Genomic DNA, 24,244 nt, shown 5'->3' on the forward strand with positions numbered 1-24,244 from the left:
TGCGCGCTCGCCGCAGTCCTCTCGTGCTGTACTGTAATCATATGACAGGGAGTCGGACCCCGCCGCCGAATACCGACACACCGGGGAGACACGAGCCAAGGTCGCCGGGGCGGAGGGCACCAGTTGATGGTAGCTCTGTAGCAGAAGGAGCGCAAGGCGGAGGCGGCCGAAGTGTCAAACAAGTGCCAAACTCCCCCCTTAACTTTTTCAAAACTCTGGAGAGAGCCGAGCCGAGGGGTTGGGGGGGAGAACCGTTGAAGAGGACAGGACTCACGAACCGAGGGACAGTCCGCTGTGCCCGGAGCTGAGAGTCGAGTCTGGTCCGGTAGTGTGCGGGTCGTGGCTGGTGGAACCCCCTTTCTCTCCCCTGGGATCGTCGCTTTTTTTTTTTATTTAAAAGAAAAGTTGATAGGATTTCCCTGCTAGCTAGGTCACCCGAATCAAAAGCCATGGTCGGGGAGACAGAGGTGAAGGAAAGACCCAAGTCCAACCCGGACTATCTGATGCAGCTGATGAACGACAGGAAGGTGATGAGCTCCCTGCCCAACTTCAGCGGCATCTTCACGCATCTGGAGCGGCTGCTGGATGAAGGTAAGTGCGCCTGAGCAGCGTTACCGCAAATCAAGCCTCAAGGGGAGCGAACCCATCACTTTCATGAACACCAGAGACAAATCGATCAATCACAGATCGGAATCGGACAGTTTTCACCGATTCTGCTCTCTTATTGGCAGATCAAAGCCAAACATCCTGCGTTTGAGATTCTGTTAATTAAACGTAGCATTACCAAGAACTCCGACCATTTCTCTGATATTACATCAAATAATGGCAAGTACTTTAACTTGATTTTTGATTTAAAAATAAAGTTTAGGGGCGTGTGTCTTGATGTATTATAATAGGGATCTTGCTATTCGTTTTCTGTTGGTTCCAAACTTACAAAGTAAATCAAAAGGATCCATAGCACAGTTTTGACACTTATGTGCAGCTGATCTTTCTAAGAAAATCACACAAAAATTAAACAGACACACACACATAATGGTATAGACAAATAGAAACCTGATTTGTTAATCTCTAGCTTGAATATATGGAGGAGTTAGCTGAGCTTTGACAAGAAAAACTTTCCCACAGCTGCCAAAATATTATGACATAATAGTCATCAAAGTTGCCATAATGTTACCTCATAACATTTGTTTTGATTTCAATGCATAGATTTAATATGACTTATGAAATAAAAGTAAACACCCAACTCGACAACATTTGTGTTTTGTTTCAGCAAGGAAAAACGTTTACAAGCCTTTCCGCTAGCTGACCAGTAGTGCCCAGAAACATGTGGGGGAGGGGAAACGATGAATTACTATATTCTCCATATGCTCTGAGAAAGACTCTGTCACTCTGACGCTTTCTCTGACTTTCAGACTGTAGGAACAGCAGCAGGGCAATATTTGAAGTGTCAATCAGCAAATCAGACCTCCAAAAATATCTAAAATTGGTATTAGCCAAGAAAAGACCGATTGGTTAATTTCAACTTAAACACATTTCACAATTTTGTTACAGTCTGCATCCATCAATATGCTTATCTATTTACAAATTACAATCTTGACATTTTGTTAACTACTGTTATTCATATTTGTCTGAGTGGGATCAATAAAGCACTTCTGTTCAGTAATATTTTATTCTAAAAGTGTCTGATCTTACTGAATGGTCTTTATCAGGATTCCTCCCTGAATCCTTGGAAGCAGCAGAGTTTCACCCAAAAGCTGATCCCAGTGATAAGCTATCAGTTGTCTCCTGACTGTTTTCATTCAAAGCATGCATATGGTTTTGCAAACCTGTTTCTTAAGCGAGATTTCTGATACACTGAAAAGAACAGCAGATCTCTCCCTTTTTCTCTCTCTTTTGCTTTCTCTCTGTCTCTCTCTCTTCAACACACGTACCCACGCGCACACACACCCACACGCACACACACAGAGTGATGGGAACAAACAGACAGTTGTTAGTCTTTCCCAGTGACCTAATGAGCAGGCTTATGTGAATGCTCCAGCCCATCCCTGTGCTGGAACGAGAGCATGTGAATGTGTAAAATATTTGATTTGTAGCTTCTTACAAGGCCTCGAGTCATGTTGCGTGTTCAGCTTGCCGATACAGTCCACTTGTTGATATCCACTGCATCTCACCAGATGTAGCTGCACACACTATCACACACACACACACACACACAGATATACATCTTTGGAACCACAAATCCCAAGCTTTCCTTGTGTTTTAGTTGTGTACTCTCCTTTTCGAATGGCTGCTACGGGCCACTTACAGGCCTGTTGGTGCGCATCTGGATCGTAGTGGCTCCAACTTGGTGCTCCGTGACAAGTCTCATGACACAGCAGAGTCACTCCCATAGCCAGACGACCTCTACGACCCAACAAATAGGTCAGCTTCGTGCCTTTGAGGATTGACAGCTGAGCATGTTCACCCCTCACACGTGATAATGCGACACCCGTGGTCAGTATAAATGGCTTTGTCTTCAGGGATGAGATTGTTCCACAAAAGTCTAAAGTTTATGTCGGGTATTGTTGATAATGAAGCATTTTTGACTTCAATATTCAATCCACAGACAGGTTAAGTGTCGAGATAAAGTTTGTTGCTGTTGCCCCCCTACTGGTGCTTTATTGTTCGCTCCTTCGACCGATTCGCTTGTTCTTCTTTCACTTCTTGTTTTCTTGGAGCTACTTTTAGCTCCAGGGTGACAGCAGGCCTTGCTTTCCTGTGCAGATTTTTAGGTCTGAGGTTGTGTTTTAATAGCTGTTTTTTCTTGTTTGCTTTTTTTCACTAGGGACAGGTCTGAATAGGTTATTAGAGGATCATCTTTGTGACTGTGGCTGCGGCTTTAATTATAGTGTCATACCATAGTTATTATGGTCAGACTTATCACTCAGAGAGGCGGGAGCCATGCCTGGTGTCAGCCTGCTTAGGTCAGATGATATTTGCGACCCAAGGCAGCTATTCTGCTGTGTGTGTTTGTGTGGTGCTGTAGTCAGTTATTATTGCGCTGGAGTGTCATTACAAAGGTATCAGGGGCAAGCATCGGTCATTGAGACGGCCATAAACAAAACGCACAGACGGACAAAAATAAGTCTCATTTAGGCTGGTGCAACTGCAGCAAACTCAAGCCACCGACTTGATCGCTGAGGAAGCATGGTTTCACGATAAATAGGTTTTGCTTTGAAATTTAGAGCAAATTAAATTGAATTTCAATGAAATAAAAAACTAAATTAGCCTTAAAGTTGGAAGGTACAAATTTCTGTCATAACCTTCATATGGATTAAAATTTGCTTAACAACATGGGAAAAAGTGACCAGAATTGCTCTCAGCTGAGAGTGATACTGCTCCTCCCCCACATATTGCTGAACTGCTTGCCAGCTGAGTAAAAGAAGTCTACTACACTTTTCTCTCAGGCATAGTGGCTAGTCTGGCTCCTTAACCAGTTGATATAAGCATATTATGATTCTATTGTATGTCATTTAGCTGCATGCAGGAATAATATCTACTTTTTAGAGGAATGCTGTGAAACCTTGTTAGTATTTTTCAAGGTAGTCACACTCCTGGACATAAAAAGAGACGTGCAGAAAGGAAGGGCGATAACCATGTCGTTTAGCATTAACAGGGGCACGTTTTGTGAAAACAGTTACAATTATCAGTATTTTGTGATGTTTGCAAACCACAAAAACAGTTACAATTGTTTCGAATGTCACTTTTTGAACTGTTAATACGTTCTCAGCTCTGAGATTATCAAAGCACTGAAATGCACAATGCACTCATCAGTCAGTCAGATCAGTTTGGTGATAAACAGGAATTGATTTATTTTTGGGGGTATTTATTATTTGGACCATAGCCAAAAAACCCCATCAGAAAATGCAAATAACTGCCTATTTTTATTATTCAAACTCTAGTTATACCCTAATACAGTGTGCATAGGGGAAACCTTTTTGTCAATGCAGGTGGAAGCCAATAGCTAAAGTCTTACTTATTTGGGTATACAGACAATCAGCACCAAGGGAGATAAATGGTGCTTGGTATTTCAGCTTCTCAAATATTTTCTTTCAAATATTTTAGAAAAAAATTGGCAATTGGAGAATTTGTCACAAGTAATTTGCCATTATGTTTCACAGAAAAATCTGCAAATACTGAACCACAAACAGACCTCGGGTCACTGCACACAGTATAGTTATGAGAAATGTTACTTTCATAGATACACTGTATATAAAATATAGAATATTGGGGGAGGAGAGTTATAATGTTCCCCAAACAGCCTGGAAAAAAAACTTCTAACTTATTTTAGCGTTTTATTAAAAGGTATTTGAACTAAAGGGAAAAAAGGTTTTAAGGGGTTTTAAAACCTTACTTTGAGGTAACTCTTATACTTGGATGCATTTTTTTAGTTCAGTAAAAGTCAGTTTGTGGCCAATCCACAAACTGATTGGGCACAATTGATTGGATGTTTGTATGATTTCAATCATCTAATGCAATCAGAGACCTTACAGCTCTTTTTTTAAAATGTTCTACAGAATCAGTCAAAATCGGGAGCAGCAGGTCACCCTGCAATGGAAAGAAAAACAATATTGGTGTTGGCCTGATTGGTTCATCTCTATCAGTAAATGTTGTGTTTACATTTCAAAGTAAGATTAAATGCTGTTACTTTGTACTGTTCAGCAGCACCAAAAGGGTTAACCGTGGTAGAGCAGGAGACTTTCAGATCGTAGGTATATTGTATTTTTAGAATTGTATTTGTTTTGTGTGGCTCTGGCTGTTTGCAGTGACAGCTTCGAATACTTTTTCTTGTGGTATTGAAATATAAATACCACAAAATATATCAAATACCTGACACCTAGATGTCAACATCACGTTCTATGAATAAACAGTGAATAAATGGTAAAGAAAAAAAAAGTGAAGTTAATGTTTCTTTCTCACATTGTTTACAGAGTATTGGGGTTAATATCCTGTGTTAGCGTTAAAGAGAGAAAAAAACGGAATAGGACAGAAAATTAGCTGTAATGCTGCAGGGTTAATAAAACAGTTAGATTCTACATGGTGGTGCAGAATACTTATGTTTGTCTTCCTGTATGTCTTTCAGCTGTCACACTCAGAGCTTCCTTTAATACTGGTGACAGTGACTCATCCTCAGCAGTGGACAGTCTGACAAAAGAAATGTGAAACCTCTTCAGTTCAATCAACATAACCTCTCTTTTTTTTCTGATCTCTGTCTCAAAGAGATCGGCAGGGTGCGCAAAGACATGTACAACGACACGCTAAATGGTGGCATGTTCAACGGGCGGGACATGGAGGAGCTCCCCGAGGCCATCGGACCTGTTGCTCAGCTGCAGGAGAAGCTCTACGTGCCTGTCAAAGAGTACCCCGATGTGAGTGGACAAAAATCTGAGACCTTTGACCCCTTTTTTTATTTTGAAAGCGCTTCTGTTTACCTTGGTTTGTTGTCTCTTTATCCTTTCCAAGCTGCAGAAAGTGCCAGACAGTCAGTAAGGCTGACTGTCTGGCAGATAATGGGGATGTTTTACTTTAAATTTTATCTAGAAGCTGATTTCATTCTGAGATCATCTGTGCTCACACCCAGTGATGTAATCTAGAGCTGAATGGGTCAATAATGCATCAGGACCAGTGGCTCTACTGGGACTAGATTTTATAAAATAAAATAATTTGTGTGATTAAGGTTAACACAAGGTGTTTTATTGAAAAAAAGTCATGCTTTAAACTGCACTGCAACAGCATACCAGTGCTTTAAAAGAGCATTTGCTCCTGTACAGTTTCATTCTGATTTTGGTCGTTTATCACACTTAAATATTTGAGATCATCAAAATAATTTTAATTTAAAATTCAAACTTGCATTATAGAATGCAAGTTTTCAACAATGATTTTCTTTATCATTGTTAATAAATAAATTGTTAAGGTGTCAACTACTTTTTCAACTACATGAAAAAGTAATTGCCACCTTATTAAATCATGAGTATGCGTGATTAAACGCATTTGGTTCAGTTTCAACAACGAATTGCAGGCCTGATGACTGCCAGACCTGCAGAGTTGAGGAGTTACATAGATAGAACCTGTTTGACATCATGAAGTAGGCAAAAATAGCTCACTCAGCTTTTCAACTAAAAGATAACATCAACCCAACAGTAAAAGATGATGATGATTGTATGACTGTTGGAACATTTGCATATTTTGGACAAGGATCACTTGCTGAAGCCATCAGCTGTAGTTATATTTTAAATGTTTAATGATTTTTATCTGCACAGCACTATCTCACAGATACTGTTGTTTTAAAGTGTTTATTAAATAAACTAGTAGTAATTAGTAATGCTCAAGCTGGAAGAATTTTAGTTTGGGAGTGGCCCAGTCAAAGCCTGGATTTAAGTTACAGACCCATTCAATAATTGAAAATATTTTTGAAAAGCGAATTTATTTTAGGAGCTTTATGACTAAGCGAAACCGATTGTATTGATTAATTGCACACATGTGGATGTTTGAAAACTTTTATTTCTGTTCTGACTTTTCTCTTACTGCTAATGAAAACATGATATCTAAAATTAGAAAATCATTTCAGACCAATAAAATAATCTATTTTCCAAAACAGGAATGTGGGCTTAATGACGAGTATGTACAACACCTGCTTAAATGTTGCCATTTTTAAATCGTTTGTTTAATCTGACAAATGAGGCTCATTTGGACATATATCCTAATAACTGATTGAATATGACTGTTGATCAAAAATTTTATATTGGGGTTGAATTAAAACAATAATGTTTAGAAGAATTGAACAAAATTCTTCTACGGTGATGTAAAAGACTCATTGTAAGTTATTACAAACAATTAATGGCAGCTGATGGGTTTAGGTGCAATTACCTTTTTACCAAATTAGTTAGAATAGCTTTTTCTTCCTTCAAAATTAAATCATCAGAAATTTTTTTTTTTTCTAATAAATCTTGTTATATTTCTCTGATATTACAATTATTTTGATGATCTAAAACATCTAATTATAATGTCTAAAAAGAAAAATCTGACGAAATCTGTAAAGGGGAAAATAGTTTTTCACAGCACTGCAGGGATTTCAGTATGAGCTGGTTGATCCACATTGCATGGCTCACATGATTTTCTCCACGCATCAGCTCGCCAATCACCCATTACAATGCCGGGCTGTCCTAATTCACATGACGGCAGGCTAACAGGACGCACGCAGGAGTGCTTTGGAAAACCGTTGACATCAAGGTTAAATTTAGTGAGCAGTTCCTCTGTCTGGATCCGTGTGTTGCGGTGAGCAGAGGGGGTCAGAATGGATTTGAATGAGTACCTAAGTAAACCTCAGAACACATTGAGAGAAAATGACATAAAAATTAAAGCGGGATAAGGCTGACCAATTGTTATTTAAAAAAACGACAGAGACGTAGGGTTATTGGCAAAGAAATAACACACACGAAGAGGCACCTGTCAAGTTAATCACTCAGCCGTAGTGACAGATAAGGTTAAGAGTACGACAGTGTCCGGTCATACCACCAACACCAGCCAGCAACACATATAATGAGCTATTTTTGTCTCTCTTACTAACACAAACACTTTACAGCTCCGCAAACTTAAAAGATATCATTGTACTAATTCATGCACTAAAAAACAAACAATTTTGCTCTGAGGGGTAGCTCTACACTTCTCATGCAGTCTTGTTAATTTTGTAATTTTTTACTCCTTTTGTGCAGTTCAATTTTGTAGGAAGGATCCTGGGTCCACGTGGCCTGACAGCCAAGCAGCTAGAGGCAGAGACCGGCTGCAAGATTATGGTGCGAGGAAAGGGCTCCATGAGAGACAAGAAGAAGGTAAACATCTTGAAAATCACAGAAGCCACACACTTTTACCTTCCAATGTGCATACTGTCCAACACACCAGTCAGCTCTGGCCAACAAGTAGCTGAAATACAGCAATATAGCTTTTTACCATTGACCATGCTACCACCCTTCTCTGTGCAGCTGTCAGTGTTGAACAGCAATATTCACAAGCTCATTTTTATAAATCAAGTCCTCGAAGGTAAAGTTCAAGTCAGATATAAGTCTTTAAGGGAGACGTCCAAGTTAAGTCACTTACCTTTCACCCCAAGTTAAGCTGATAAAGAGAAAGCCAAAACCTGGTCCCAAGTCTTTGCTGACCAACTGTTCATATTTCATGTTTTTTTTTTTACCTCAGGTCAAGTCTCAAGTCCATATGTTAAAAGCCCAAGCGAAGTCTGAAGTATAAAGAGCAAATCAAAGCTAGTTCTCAAACCTTGTGAGACACAAATCAATGTCAGGTTTCAAATTGTGAGGGGCAAGATTGTGTCCTTTTTCTACAAGGGGCGTGACCAAGTGAAGTTTCACATCTTTTTTTGACAATTTAAAGTCATGTTTCAATTCTCAAAAGGGCAACTTTACTTCAAGCCTTTAGTCTTTAACAGAAAAGACCATGTCAAGTTTCAAGTTAATCAGATCTCAAGTGTTTTGCCTTATGTTGAAGTGACTTCACAAGTTATCAAGGGACAACTCCCCCAAATTTCAGATCTTTCTCATCAAGATTTAAAGTTTTTGAGTGGCAAGTCCAAGTTGAGTCTCAAGTTTTTCAGTTCAAGTTCAAGGCAGCTCTCAATTCTTTGAGGGTCAGGTAATGTGCCAAGTCTGTCATGATCAGCTGAAGTCAAGTCTTTACCCTTTACGTGTCACATTTTGGTCAAGTTTTAAGCCTTTGAGGGGTCAAATCAAGTTATTTCCATGTGGTAGAATGGCCGAGTCTAAGTCTACATCTAGAGCCAATTGGAAATCTGTGACAGAACTTGAAAATTTATTTTTATAGATGCTCTCCATTCAACCTTATTGCAAAAAAAGGATGGGTGAAAACTCAGCTTCTACATATGTAAAGCTGGAAGAGACAAACCTCAGAAGCTGTAAATGCAACCTAAGTGTCTGCAAGTATTGCCTCAAATGGGATGAACGCATCATCCCAGCACATCATAACTTTCAGATTTCTATTTGGAAAACATATATTTTCACCTTGAAATTATGCAATACAGTGAGTTACCTAACAATTAAGATCACAATAAAATGCATCAATGTTTGGGGATGCAGCGTACCAAAATGTAAAAGACTTCAAAGGGTGTGAATACTTTTGCGAGACCTTTTGTATATCCTTCTGGGCTGAGTTTTGCTTTCCTATCCTGGTGTTCAGTCCATCTGTCCTCCCTTCCTCTCCCCTGGTGTCTGCTATTGGACGGAGTCGGTTCCAGCTCTTCCAAACGGCAGGTGGAGCAAGTCCAGCATTCCTCCACCACCTCCGCCCCCTCTCCTGTCTCCCTCGCTCACTCTCTCTCTTCTTCTTTCCAGAACATTCCCTACCCTGCACGCCCCTCAAAGGGAGACACACAGAGAAACATGCAGAGAGAGAGAGGAAGGAAAACAGAGACACAGTGGGAGGCAACTGGGGAAGAAGAGAAAAAGATGTTGACTTTCAGTGTTCCTCAGAATGATACATCTCACTTGACAAAACAGCCTCAGAGGAAACCGTTTGCAAGAAGGCCACGCAAAGATACAAGATTCACAATTTTTAGCCGTTGCTTTGACTACAACTGACTGCTATGACCTACTTACATTCTTCACTATCTTCCAGTTGATAAAAAAAAAAAACTCATAGAGGGTGGAGTGATCTTCAGAGGTTAAGGGTGATGGTTTTGATCAACTCTTGTCACCCAATCACAAGTGGACAGCTATGAGTACATACGTGCACACCTGGCACTGGAATGTGACTCCACACATGTCTTGAGTCACCATTTTTGATGCAATCCTCAACTCCCTGCTGCGAATGTAAATATACTTTATTTCCCAAAGAGCATCGACTAGCCAGGATCTGTGAACAACCAGAGGCAGTTGACCTATTTCTGCTGTTGTCACCTGGATCCTTTCCAAATCTTGGGAACAAGTCCCACAAAGCTGAAACATATCTAAACTGATATGTGTTTGCTTACTTTACAGTGGTTTAATCTTTTCTTGCTCACTTGGGCACATGAAAAGGTTATCATTCATTTGTGCGAATATGTGCCAAATAATTAGTTGTTTTTCACGAGAAATAAGCATGGATAATCAAGGACTCTAACTCTCTTTAAAAGTCTGGAAGGTATGGGATTTGATTTTAATAGCCCTGATAAGAAGTTGGAAGGATGAAAGTAGAATAGAAAAAAAAAATCTGTATCTCTATCCCTCCAATCAGCTAGTTTGTGGGATTGCTAAATTTTCCTAGAGTTGTTCAGATAGGCAAAGACCTTCTGAAACTCAAGTAGACTCGGTTTGATTGGGGACTAAAATTGCAACATTTGTTTCATTTTCAGCGAATACAGTTCACTTTCATAGTGCATTGTGCCAAACAAACCAAACCAAACCCTTTGAGAAACGTGTCCCTACCCCCTTGCTTGTGGAGGCCTGGATTAAGAACCACTGAAGGAAACACCACAAAAACCTCTGAATAAGACACTGAGCGCATCTTCCTTCTTTACGAAATGTAAACCAAAGTGGAATGGCATGAGATTTTAGTATTTGCAGGATTTACTTTTTATCTTTGACAAAAGACCCTGGGCCATTTCTCCTGAGACGTGCACATTTTTGCTTTGAATTGTATTTACCCAAAATGTACTACACATTAGTTTGCTCCTTGCTTTTTGAACAGTCTCTGGTCCTCTTGAATTATTCAAATCAGTCATTCAAACCACAGCAGAATTCACTTCAACAGAACCAAAGTTTAGATTTTTAGGTGTGCTTTTTTGTCCACATCGGAGTTTGATTGTGCATTCACACCTACCCAACTGAACTAGACTTTCTCTGCAAATGAGCTGCAGTTTGATTAAAGTAGAATAAACAGGGTTGATGTGAATATAGCCTAACTGAGCTTTTTGGCAAAACACAATTAAGACTTGTCTTAAATGTACAGAAAAATTGCCCATGTTAATTTACATGGGGAAGCTGAGAGCTTGAGACTCTTCTAATGGTCATTAAAACCTTGTTGGAGTACACAGCCTACTACAGAGATGGGAGGTTTCGGGAAGTAATACACAAAGAATCAGAGTACTGAACAGCCACTAAAATGCAACATCAATCTTGTGTAACCACTCAGGAACAACATGGTCGTTTCACGAGACAAGTGTACCCCCCTAAGCCGCGTTAGACAACCTTGAGTGTTTTGTGTGTTTGTTGTGCATGATCCAAAAACCAAGCCAAGTGAGAAGAAGAGGAGAAGAGAAATCCTGTTCTGAGATTGGCTGTGGCGCATTCAAATTCAAAGGTTTTTAAAACATTTGTGTGCTTTTCAGGAGGAGATGAACCGAGGGAAACCCAACTGGGAGCACCTCAGCGAGGACCTTCACGTCCTGATCACTGTGGAGGACACGCACAACCGCGCCAAGATCAAGCTCCAGCGAGCCATCAACGAGGTCAAGAAACTTCTGGTGCCCGCTGTGAGTACCGGAGAAAAATCACGGAGCACAAAGTTTTACTCGCAGAAAAACACTCTGTGACTGGATGAGAGCTCACTGTGTTGGTATGCATGGAAGGGGGAAGGGGACTGTCAGTCTAAGAAGAGTGTGTGTGTGTCCTTGTGTGTATGAGGGTATGTGTAAGGGGTTAGGGTAATTAGGGAACACGCATAAAGGGGTTGCCATGGCAGCCCCGGGTTGTTTGAAAGGCTGAGGGAATGAATGGAGAGTCTGTTCACTCCTTCTCCCCACTCCATCACTCCTTTCACTCGTTCACAACTTACTTCGTTCCCAACTACCGGCTACAGTACTCCTTCTGCTCTCTGGGTTTTCTTTCTGGGGTTTTTCGGGTCCTCACAGGAGAACATTTTGATGGCACTCCTCAACATTTCTGACATTCTGCAGCCCACCTATCGCCTCACTACAGACACACATGTACATCCACTGATGTGAGGACTAAACAAGCACATCAGAGGATGCGAACACACACAAGACTCACACAAAGAAAAGCAGATATTTCGTAATCACAAGACTCCTTCCTTTTTCGTCTCTTCATTATTCACGACAATAGACAGAGGCTGAAAGGACTAGTGGGGTGGGCTTCTGTTGCAACAATTAGTTGTCACTTCCAGTTCCCTCGCAGGATAGGCAACCCTCACTGTCTATAGGCCGTCAGGAGCTGAGCACCTGTTAATCCGTGTTTGTACATGCATGCGTCTGTATGAGCAGCGAGCAAAGTCAATGATATGTGTTAGTTTAACCCAGCTGACCTTTCACTCAGAATGTAAATCAGTCAAGCTTTTCACTGGGCTGTAACTAGAGCTAAGAAGCAAGCGTGTTTGACACTGAATATGTCCTGTGTGGTGAGGTGGTTGGATTCAAACTCTGGGCAAGTCCAGTTCAAAAGATCTGAGATTTGTTTTGTGACTGGCTTTTGTGCTAGTAGGAGAACCTCATGGTGTGATGACCTTCAACAAAAAACGCACTTTCATAGAATCAGACTTTTTACTCAAATCCTTATGAAGTAACCTAAAAGAAACAACAATTTTGTTCGATACACTTTGCTAGAACTCTTCATTGCTTTTGAACTGCTTTAATCCTCCTTGGCATAGATTCAACAAGGTGTCAGAAATATTCATCAGAGAGTTCTGTCTATTGACATGGAAGTCTCTGAGTCTGAGTCCGTGACTCTCAACCAGAAAGGGGTTGACTGCTCCCTACAAGTTGAGGATCTATTTCTGCTTCAAGTGAAAGAATTCAAGTGTCCTTGTGTCTTTTTTACATGGGATGTCAAGATGAAGGGGCAGATGGATAGATGTATTGGGGCTCCGTCTGTGGTAATATTGGTAATATTGGCACTGCATGTCTCTTGTACTAAAGAAAGAGCGCAGCCTTGTCTAAGTTTATGAGATATAGATTATAACTGAAAAGACAAAGCCCCAACACAATCAACTTCCTGTATAGAGCTTCCTCCTCATAGAATAGAGCCAGAAACACTGAAAGGAATCAGCTCAGGGGTTCAGGCATCAAGATTTAGACCTTGATGCCTGGGTGTCTGGGTGACTGGGTGTTGCGTGTCCCACTGGGAGAAAATATTTGGCAAATCTTTTAACTTAATGATGGGAATATATGTTGTCTCATTTGGGAACACAGTAGGATCTTCAGAATCTTTAAGAGAGTGTTTTTGGGCATTAGGATTTCTTGATTTCTCAATGGATCTGACTGAATCAAGCAGCACTATAATTAGTTATGTATGGTGGTGAACAAGCATTTCAGCTTCTACCGTATCTCAACTGCAATCTACAAGAACATACTGCAGTGACTTCATGTCATGTTTTGATTGTTGATTCTATGTTGCAATTGCACAAAAATACGTGAAAGAGATGTACAGAACCTCGTGTTGGAAGAAAAACTGCGAGTGACTGAGGGTCATGATGCATAACAGAAACCCTATAAATTCTAGACACTTACAGGTACCATAGAATTGCACAAAAATCCGTGAGGGGCGACAGAATCCCTGCTCGAAATTCCGTGAAAGAGATGTACGGAGTTTCGTGCCAGAAGCCCGTTGAAAGGCTGTTAACACCATTGTAAACTGCGTGATTGTGAGCGTGACTGGGAATAAAAATACCAATAGGTATTTTGTTCCTTATAACACAGTAGGAGTGTAACCAGTAAACCTTTTGTGGATGCAAGAACCCCCCACTTGATAACTTTGTGTTTTTGTGTTTGTTAAAGCACTTTGAAATGTCTTACTGCTGAAATGTGCTATACAAATAAAAATTTGATTGATTGATTGATAAGATGACTTGGCGAATTTAATATTGATAAAAATGGTTTGTTGACAACATAGTTTAGTTTCGCAGATAATAAGATAGTGTCCTGTAGAAATCGTTCTTGGGAGAGGAATTTTTGTTCTTTACCCATCTAGTTGGAGATACTGGCTACAAAGGGTAAAGTGCAATTGATTTGCACTCTACCAGTAAACCTTTTGTTCATTCAGCCAAATTCTTCTCTCCACTGTAAGAAGCAGTGGAAAATTTTGACTGATTTACTTGGTTTTCGTATTTGTATCTTTGTCAGGTTTAATGCGGTATTGTAGATGTTATTTTACTCAAACAATATTTTAAACTGCTGGCCTGAGAACCAGTGATCTCAGACTAAACTCATTGCGATGTTCAAAAAATAGCTTGAGATGACTTGAGCTTTGAGGCATGGGGGATTATCCTGCCAAGAAGTAGACATCAGAAAATGGGTACTGTGGCTCTAAAAGGAAGGAAAAAGTGAGCAATACTTATACCTGAACCTCACTTTTTCATTTCTCACTGGACTTCACTCCTCCTCCAGTCTCTGGCACCGTAAATTTCCATTTTAATGATACATTTAATTTTATCTTAAAGGAGAGTTTTGTCTACTGGGCAGCAGTAGACAAAACTGTTTGTTCTGTTTTCTCTAGTCTAGTCTATGCACGACGCGTTTGACATTGTTTTGATTTGAAGGGTGGCTTAACGCAAGGAATTCATCAGCAGTCGTCCATGTCCTGGATATGGGATAGTGTCTCTAAGCACTGCTGTCCATGCCTTGTGAATATTTCTCAAAATATTAAATGAGCTTGGCTCAAACCAGTGATAATCCTTATAACCTTTGTTAAGCTCACTTTTTCCTTCCATTCAATTTTCTTTTACAATCCTGTCTTCCTTATAGAGGGTTCATAGGACTATCTGCTGGATACCTGTGAAGTCAATGGTCTTCTCCATGATGGTGTCTTGAAAATTATTTTTTGTTGTTTTTATATACAAATCTTGGACTTTTATTCCAAGTAAACCATAATTGCCCAAATTAACCAAAATAACCAAATAACATATGATAATATTTGTGCTATTGCTCTGTATAAAATATGAGTTCAACATTTTTTAATAATTTAATTTCTTCCATTAAAGGGGGTATAGAAGTACTAGGGGAGAGGATGCGCGGCCCTCAGTAGAAATTTAGTACTTTATTGTTGTAAAGCAAAGCAATAACAACTGTACAGTCCATCAATTTACTTTTCAATGAAATTATAATTTATTTAAATGTACCTATGTAGCACAGCTTAGAAATAAGTAAGTAAATGCTTTTAAGTAAATGTCCTAATTGCAGGTAGTATCCTTTCTCTGACAAGAAATGTTGGTATCGTTACACGAGCTAATTTTTAATTATCTACTTTTTGCACTTTGACCTTTGAACTCATAACCTCTGAAACTTCTACATACGCAAAGTACTAGTTCAAATCGAGCATCCTGTATAACTTCCAGACATTTTCTGACAACATTTTCTTCATTTGCCTTTGAGTGTCAGTTATTGCTGTGATCTGATTGTGCTTTTCTGTTTGCCTGTGCTGCTACAGGCTGAGGGGGAGGACAACCTGAAGAAAATGCAGCTGATGGAGCTGGCCATTCTCAATGGGACCTACAGAGATGCCAATGTCAAGACACGTAAGCATGACCTCATAGTTAACATGTGGAGGAGGGTGAGTGGGTGATAAAGGAAGGGTCTCAGTACAGGACTTCACTGTAATATGAACAATGCCTCTGTTCCTCTTGTTAAATAGACTGTTTGTGCTCTCCTCTTCTTCCCTGTCTATTGTATGTGCGCTCATGTGGGTGTGTGCACACTCGCATTATTGTACGTTTGCTTCGCCGCGCAGCCACTGCCGGCTTCCCGCTAGCGACCCCTCAGGCGCCTCGAATCATCACAGGCCCAACACCCGTCCTGCCTCCCAACCTGCGAAACCCTGCCCCGGTGACCACGCCCACCATCATGCCTCTGATCCGTCAGATCCAAAGCTCCGCCCTTGTGCCGGGAGCCAATCCACATCCAGCACTGGTGCAGCAAGGACCCGAATCTGGAATCATCTACACGCCTTACGAGTATCCCTACACACTCACGCCCTCCATATTGGAATACCCGATTGACTCAACTGGAGTATTAGGTACATACCAAGCAACAGTCTATCACTTTCATAAATAGTCAATGGATGTATTACGAGAACTGGACACTGGGGACCAATGAAAGTTTGTATTAACAGATAATCAGATCTCCAATTACGTAGAGTTAGTCAGAATATAGAAAGGATGGAGAAGTGTCGCTTTTAGCTTCTTACTAAACCTTCCCCTCAATAGAAATATAATAAAATCTTTCTGTTGCTTTTTTTCCCTTTTGCTTCTCCTGTCATGCATAAATAATAAATATTCAGTAATCAATGACATGAATAAACTGCACAGTTTATACCCATTCAAACATAAATACTGCTTTTAAAAATCTATTAACACGTTATCAGACATGCTACTTTTGCACACCAGTTACATTATAAGAAGTGTAGGTGCACCACTAAAGCTATAGCTATAGCTACACAATAACTGCCTGGAGACATACTGAAAATATTCACGCTCTCACTGAACAACAGTTCAAAAGTTAAAAACAGAAAAAGAAACAATTCCAACCATTCTTACGTTTTTAGGGCAAGTAGTAATGTTTTTGTAACTTTATTGTGATAAAACACAGCTTTTATTGTGCTCATAATTTTTTTCCAAAATTAATTATGTAATTGATGCCCATTTCTATGAAGGTATATCCAATATTTTATCCGATACACCAGAGATGAACCACAATTATGTCTGGCTGTATGAGGCATAGATTAGTGCCACTCTACACCCTCCCCAACCTGTTGCTGATCACCTCATGTCAGTTGGCCAAAAGCCAATATAAAATATATTTATTTTAAATGTTTTGGGAACAAAGTTCTCATATTAGCAATTGGATATAAAAAATAAAAAAATCTGAAATTAATTTAAAACCTTTTGATATCTTTACTATGGATGACAAAAACTTTGTGTTGGGCATTCAACAGCGCCAAAGAAATGACTTTATCTTTCTCTTATTTCTTTCTTCTTGGTCTTGGTTTCGTATCAGAACCAGGAACTGAGGATTTTCACCTCTGGCACCGATTGGCTGCCATGTCCAGTTCTTGTAATACATCCACATCACACACAGAAACCTGCTGAGGCTCATTGCTGGGCTAACAGTCCCTTCTCCCTGTGTTTTTGCAGGTATGGCATTCCCAACCAAAGGCTAAGCAATAGCAATCCCTTCCTAGCACACACCTGGACTGGCTTGCAGAGACCCCCACCCTCACCTGCTCCCCCTCACACACACGCACACCCTTCACCACCATTCACCCCACACAAACATATAGTTATCCCACAGAGCAGACAGTCAGTTTGTTTCTACTTTAGGATGAGAGATTCCTGTTAATTTCCCTATGTTTGTCGTAGCTATCTAGCATTGTGGTGTGATAACTACTTACCTTTTTATAATAATTCAGCTTCTGCTTGTAATTTTTAACGCATTTTAGTGAACCTGTAGATGTTTTAGAGCTGCTGTTTGCGATTTAACATATGGTAAAAGCTTGTTTTGATCACAGAGCTATAAATGTGACTTTTGCTTAAAGCTGATTTTGAATCTACTAGTTAAGGTTAGTTGAAAACTAGCAGTGTGGATTAATATTTTCTTTAGGGAGCAGAAGACCACAAAACAACAAAAGATTCTCTTTAAGAGGCTTTTTTTTTTCCACCCTTTTTCACCCTCAGACTCAAGAACTTGTAAATTCCTGGTGTCACTGACGTTGGTGCCTTGGGTGGGACTGTCTGTTGTCTTTCTGATGAGTAACCCTTCTGTGTTTTGTTTTTGGGGGAAATATCAATGACTGTTAGCAGGTGCCATGACCACTAAGGTACGACGCCACGACAAGAGAATCCATCCTTACCAAAGGGTAGTGACCACAGACAGAGGTTAGTTAGCTCACCAGCCACTCTTATGTGTATCTGTGTGTGAGTTAGTGTGTGTGCATGCAGACCAATGGACCAATTCCAGTTTACACGAGTCTTTAATAAGGCATGCCTTAAAAGAAAAAGATGAAATCGCAGCAGGCGTAACGTGTGAAAGTGAAATGTGTGATGGGATTGTGGAGGTGACAGCTGCTCGCCTGTTTGCCCAAACCGGACAGCTCGCAGGGCCGCGGCCCGCTCATGTGACTCGGCCCTTGTGACTCCTCTGAGTCGTCTCTCTGAAAACGTTACATTTCTCCACCTAAGTACTACTTCTGATCAAGTAAACACTGTGGAAACTTTTATTTATACTCAACTTCATTCCACTAGATTTCCACAGATTTTTGTTGTTTTTATATATATATAATGAATTAAATCCTGTGTAATTCCCAATTCTCACATGACAGTTAAAGTAAAATATGAGATGACACAGCGTGTGATAACTACTGAAGTCTGTGTTACGAGCTCTTTTGTATGAAATACTGTTGCTTGTGGTCTTATCAGTCGCCCACTGGACTTTATCATTGGGACTGTTTACATCTTTCATTTATTTCCTAGCCAGAGTGGTGCTGTTACCATGTATTTAGCTGCAAAATAAATTTGTATATAGGGATTTTAAGGATTTAAGTGCTTATATGAAGCTTACGGAACAAGATCGCCTGGAAATACCTGTAGTTTTTTTTAGTTTGTAAATTTTTTTTGTTTTGTTTTATGATATGCTTTTTATAGATGAAGTGTCTCCATGTAAACTGTATTCAAAATGTGTAGCTACTACTGTTTTAGTCACCGCGAAGGTGGCAATGAAGGCAGTGTTTTTCTGTGTATTTAAGATGAGGTGACCTTCTTGATTTTGCAGGCCTCCAGACTGTTATATGCAATAGAAATTGAGAAATGGATTAGCTAGCTACAATATATATATATTTATATATATATAGATATATAGATATATATATATGTGTGTGTGTGTGTGTGTGCGAGCAGTGGTGCTCCTATTGTATACGATGGACAAAAAACACTAAAAGGCAATAAAGATGAGTATTGAAACAAATCTCCAAATCAAACCAAAGCCTGGAAATTCTTGTAGTTTAGCCTGTTTATTGTTAAATTGTCCCTCAAGTCCTTCTAAAGTCATCTGTTAACCTCTCATTACTGTCTTTACTGCACTAGGTGCTGCTCTAATACTTCATAGTCAATACAGGTACATCTCAGTACAGTAGAGTGTCCCTGATCATTTGATTTATTTCAGTAATTCAATTCAAAAACTGAAACTCCTGCATTTTTTATGGATTTGTTACATACAGAGTGATATGTTTCAGCTGTTGGAATGATTATGGCTTACAGCAAATAAAAATAAAAAATGCACTCCCTCTGTAAAGAAGGAAACAGCATAAAACCAATTAAAAGATTATTTTTTTAAGACAGAAATGTTAGTTTGCTGAAAAGCCTACAGTACAGTGCCTCAATATGGGGCTCCTTTTGCATGAATCACTGATCACATTTTCCCACTGACTGTGAGAACGTCGCACTGGACTTCATGCAGCTTGGATTCTTTGCCTTTCTGCTCTTCCCCCAGACTTCGGGAAATGGATTTCCAAATGAAATACAAACTGATTTTCATCTAAAGCCTTTTATTTGCAAGTGTGGTTTTAACATTAGGAATGCAATGCTGGGTCTCAAAGCACAGACTCCAACTGCAGTTCACAATCTTCTAAAGGCTGTCGCTATTGCTTCTGCATTTTCCCCTTTCCGCCCCCTATACTTTTCACCTTCCACTCAACTTTCCACCAGTACACTTGGAAACAACACTTAAAAGAGTTTTTGTGATTTCAGTGACTATCCGCTGGACAACTGTCAAGTCAAGCAGCTTTCTCCATGACTTTTTAGACAATATATTCTGAGAAAATTTTAGGTTTTCATTAACTGTAAGCCATAATCATCATCAAAATTAACCAAACGCTTGAAATCTCTCTCTCTCTCTCTCTGTGTATTAAACCTATTTTGAACTAAATTACTGAAATAAACTACCCTTTCATTGATATTCTAATTTATTGAGATGGACCTGAAAACCAATAATCAGTTAATCACAACTCTTAATCATCCAGATCTTACTCCTACTGCTCTAAACAATAGCTCTACTTGTCAGTGAGTGAAAGGCCTGGAGAACTTTTCTTTGGACATAAAGGTCACTCTCTCACCCACATGAAACCATGCTGCCTCCCTCTCTTGTCCATGGTTTCACTGTCTGTCTGTGCTAGACATAGCCCAGCTAGCATGAGTAGTGTCACTATAGCAGCAGTCTGGCAGCAGGAGGGAAACCCTGCAGATGCCTCCATGAGCACATGGGAGCATCTCTAACCAGCCATTCCTTGTGTCAACACACCAAGGTTGATGCGAGTCCTTGTGAATGGTTCTGCGGTGCTCATGCAGGCGTTTCGTAACGACCCTCACGCTGCGCGGACCGCACTAGATCTGCCTTGTTGTCATCCCGACGCCACTAGCTGACACTAATCTCTCTTCTATCTTTTTTTCTTTTTATGTCCCCCCCTTTTATGTGCCCTTTTTGTTTCCTTTCCTCGTCTGTCCGTCTCTGTCCGTCTAACTCTAGCTGCCACGGCAACTAACCCATGACCCCACCCCCTCCGCCCTGCCCCTTGACCTTCTGACCTTTCCGCCCACTGATGACCCACCCATCTCTGCCCGCTGGCGTGCTCATTGGCCCGCAGCTCAGCCAACAAGAGACCAGAACATTGGGAACAAGCCGGCTGCTGCTGCTTCCTGTATCTAAACCAGCCAACCAGATGACAGCGATCCCGGGAATAAACCTCAGGACCCCACCTCACAGCCCCTTCCCATCACTTTACCAAATGTGCCTTCCTTCTAAAATCCCAAAGCCAGTCTAAGAATCTTCTCTGAATATCAAAATTACAATCTGTGACAGCTGTTTGACTTTACAAGGGTGTGGGCTCCAAACTGGAGAAGGGCTTTCTAAACTGATTCCTATCCTGCTGTGCTGCCATGCCATGCAATAATGACTATTAATAACATGGTAACTATACTGATACTGGTGTTACTTATCAGCACAGAAAACCCTCCATACACACTAAACTATGGGACGTGTGTTAAGATTTTATTGTATTTGTCCCCTTAGTGAGTGCTTCTTCGCAGCGAGTTTTAACTGCAATGTAACATTCACAAACGGTGTTAAAACATGCATATGTTTAAAAAAACCAACAAAAATCTATCTTGACACCGAAAAAGCCATCATTCAGAAAAAGAAAATGCCAGCACAAAACCCTTTCCACCATAAAGTGACAGGTGCCCTGCAAGGAAAAATGATCTCCTAAATGCCAGATCCTGCAGTCCAGACACAAACCCACACCCACAAACAGAAACGGAAAGTTCTGTCCGAGTCCCTTTCACAATGATGCCTTCGCCTTTTTTCACACTACAGTATTGTACGACCTCGAACAACAGTGCCTTTATTTATTGAGAGTGAAGGAACGATGTCACACATAAACCTACTCTTTTATTTGAATTGAAACGTCTTGATGCAGTACAGAGGGCCAAAAATGTCATAATGCAAAATAAACACATGAATAAATCATTTTAGATAAAATCATATAAAACCAGTCATACATGTGATTATTTCAATAAAATTTGAAATCCAATAAATAAACTGCAATAAAATATTGGAACTTTAAAAAGTATAGAATTTTTAAAAAATTGGAAAAAGTGTAATAATGTTTTAATTTATTATATCTTAAATTCACAAATGATAAAATATATAATTAATCTTACTCTGGCATTCTCACCCATAAAAATCTAATACAGCTAAAAACATAATGTTAGTTAGTGGCTACTTGTTGAGCCACAATTATTTAGTGATGAAATGTAGTACAATTATTATAAAATACTTTAATGAATAATGAAAATAATTATATTTGATTATACCAGTATGGATGCATATTTTAATTCATTGTTTTTATTTTTTTAAGTGTGAGTTTTGAGTTAGATTGAAACATTTGCATAATTATAGTCATTCTTATGTGTACTAAATTTTGAATTCCAATTTTATTGAAATTATCACAGTTCTCCATCAACTTATTTGATTTTGCCACTTTTGCCCCCCCACACCACCTCTGTTCCCAACCCCACATTATATTATTTGGGGTTCATTTTGGTGAGTTACGAATGTAAGAAATATGAATCAATTTTTGTTTCCTTTTTTTTTGTGCCAAAATACAGAAGCGTACAAATTTGTTTGCACCCTTTGCAAAGATGCATGCAAACCTTTTGGATATAATTATCAATATTTCAGTATCATAATAACAGTGAAAATGTCTGATTATTTCATCATTTAAGAACATTTTTCAGAGGGAGAAAAAGTAATCCATTCTTACAGCATTCTTACTTTTTTATTTATCATATACTTGTGAAAGATCAAGATATGATCCACTTTCAGTTTTCTGGGAGTCTATCAAATCTGTATTTTAAAAATTTTGCACTGCCTTGCACCCAGTTTGTTTCTTATAGTTTGTGTTGAGCCTTACCTGCTCACAGCTCCATTTAAAGTCTCACACATCTTTAATCTTTTCTTATTTTCATGGAGAGTTGGTAAACCTCATAATGGCTCATCTGATTGATTTGAACGGCATGTTCTCTTTTCTCTCTCATTCTGAAGAGAAATAAATCTGGGTCATGTCAGATTTGAACTCTATTTGCACATTAAATGGGGTTATGGTTTAAAAGTTTCAATTTAGAAACTAAACTATACCTGCAAAACAAAAAACAAAAAAATGGAGGGAATTTTTTTGTTAACATTAAACTTTTTCCCACTGACTAAGTATACTGAAGATAAAGAGTGAAGCTTTCTGCAATTTTCATTAAGAGATTATGCTGCTGCAATAGTTTTTTTTTTCAAATATATTTTACATGTGTTTTTCAGTTGAGATGCCAATACTTTTGTTTGCAGTCATAAGTATGAGTTAAAGTGATGATGCAACAACTAAAAAGCATCTTTAAAACTAGAACAGTGTTAAATTTATCTTTGTTTTTGTGTTTGTTATTTTTTTCTTCTTGTTTTGCATGTGTATCTGCTTTTTTGTCCAAAAGCACAGTTTAACTTTCACACATTCAAACCAAGTGATGCCTTCAAATGAGCGAAACCATGCAGTCATATCTTCTGTACCAAGTTGATATTGTATTTTTATATTCTATTTTGTACGCCAGAAAAAAAAAAGAAAAAAGAAAAACATTAAACGACATTTTCAGATAAGAGAAATTATGCCTTATTATGGATAAAGATTCAGTTTAAGGTCAAACTATCCTTCATGTGCCATCAGTAATACTTTATTTCCTGATAAACTGGAGTTCTCTGTTTTAACTTTTTATGAGCCTTTGAGATCAGCATTGCTTGCCCTTTGTGCTTTTTTTTGTATACGACAACGAGTGTGACAATTAACAGTGTAGTACAACATTAATCTACTCTTTGGTGCCAAGTTTAGGTTACTAACTGTTACCACTACTGTGATTATTAACCACTTTAATGGGATCTGTCTCTGCCTCCTTTTTAAAGAATAAAAAGTCTCTTAAGACGGTTTAAAAAAAAATGTGCTGAATGATGATCTTTTAACTTTTATCTGAGTAATAACTATTTGTTCAAGTATTAAACTCTTAGATGTAAAACTAACAAACTTTGTTGCTTCTTCTCTGTAGCACTTAATTATGCAAAACAGCTTCCTTTCTGCATACTAATTGCCAAATACTCTTTAGATTCACAGAGGATTTAAAAAAAAACACCAAGTGGACTCTTTAGCCAAGATGCAGGGAAAAGGCCAAACTGTGTTTTTTCCCACTTCTCCTTTTCTGTTTTTTTTTTTTGTCTTCCTGTGCAATTCAAGTGGACATCACACACACACACACACATCCAAGTGGGTAATAAGAGAGAAGAAAACACCCAGCTCACCATGGTTTCTCACAGGCATGCACATGTTTAACAGAAAAAAGAAGGGGAGGGGAGCTGCAGGTTTGAAGGCCGAGCTGACCGGGGAATTGAAGGAAAATTGATTGTGCAAGCTCGCCCTCGAACATCTGCAAAAGTAAATATTAGACAGGATCACAGTCTGTCCCTAAAGCCTCGGGAAAAACTGAGCTTTAACACCCTACACATGTCTTGGGGACTTCCATTTGCTTGAGCTCATCTTCAAATCCCTTTTTTTTTTTGTACAGTTCAATCCTCATGCTTTTGAGTTTGAGAGCGAAAATTCCCTTTAAAGTCTCATGTAAAAGTTTCACACGCAGAAAAAATGAGAGAGAAAAAAAACGAAGTAGAATCACGTGGGGGTGT

General features: G+C 39.3%; 1 protein-coding gene across 5 annotated transcripts; it reads left to right on the forward strand.

The window, feature by feature from the left end:
• On the forward strand, positions 1-23,600 carry qki2 (QKI, KH domain containing, RNA binding 2). 5 transcript variants are annotated; one of them, XM_055042736.1, is made up of 9 exons: positions 1-591; positions 5,260-5,408; positions 7,752-7,868; positions 11,372-11,515; positions 15,420-15,507; positions 15,720-16,004; positions 17,098-17,121; positions 17,785-17,862; positions 20,504-23,600. In XM_055042736.1, the coding sequence occupies exons 1-9, from the start codon at positions 450-452 to the stop codon at positions 20,524-20,526; spliced, it is 1,050 nt and encodes a 349-aa protein (XP_054898711.1). In that variant the 5' UTR covers positions 1-449; the 3' UTR covers positions 20,527-23,600. The 5 variants fall into 5 exon arrangements, with proteins under 5 accessions (XP_054898711.1, XP_054898712.1, XP_054898713.1 ...); XM_055042737.1 differs by having other exon boundaries at positions 17,788-17,862; XM_055042738.1 differs by lacking the exon at positions 17,098-17,121.
• Positions 23,601-24,244: the final 644 nt, after the last annotated feature.

Source organism: Poeciliopsis prolifica, unplaced genomic scaffold (assembly GCF_027474105.1).
Source record: "Poeciliopsis prolifica strain line A6 unplaced genomic scaffold, Auburn_PproV2 SCAFFOLD018, whole genome shotgun sequence".
NCBI lineage: Eukaryota > Metazoa > Chordata > Actinopteri > Cyprinodontiformes > Poeciliidae > Poeciliopsis > Poeciliopsis prolifica.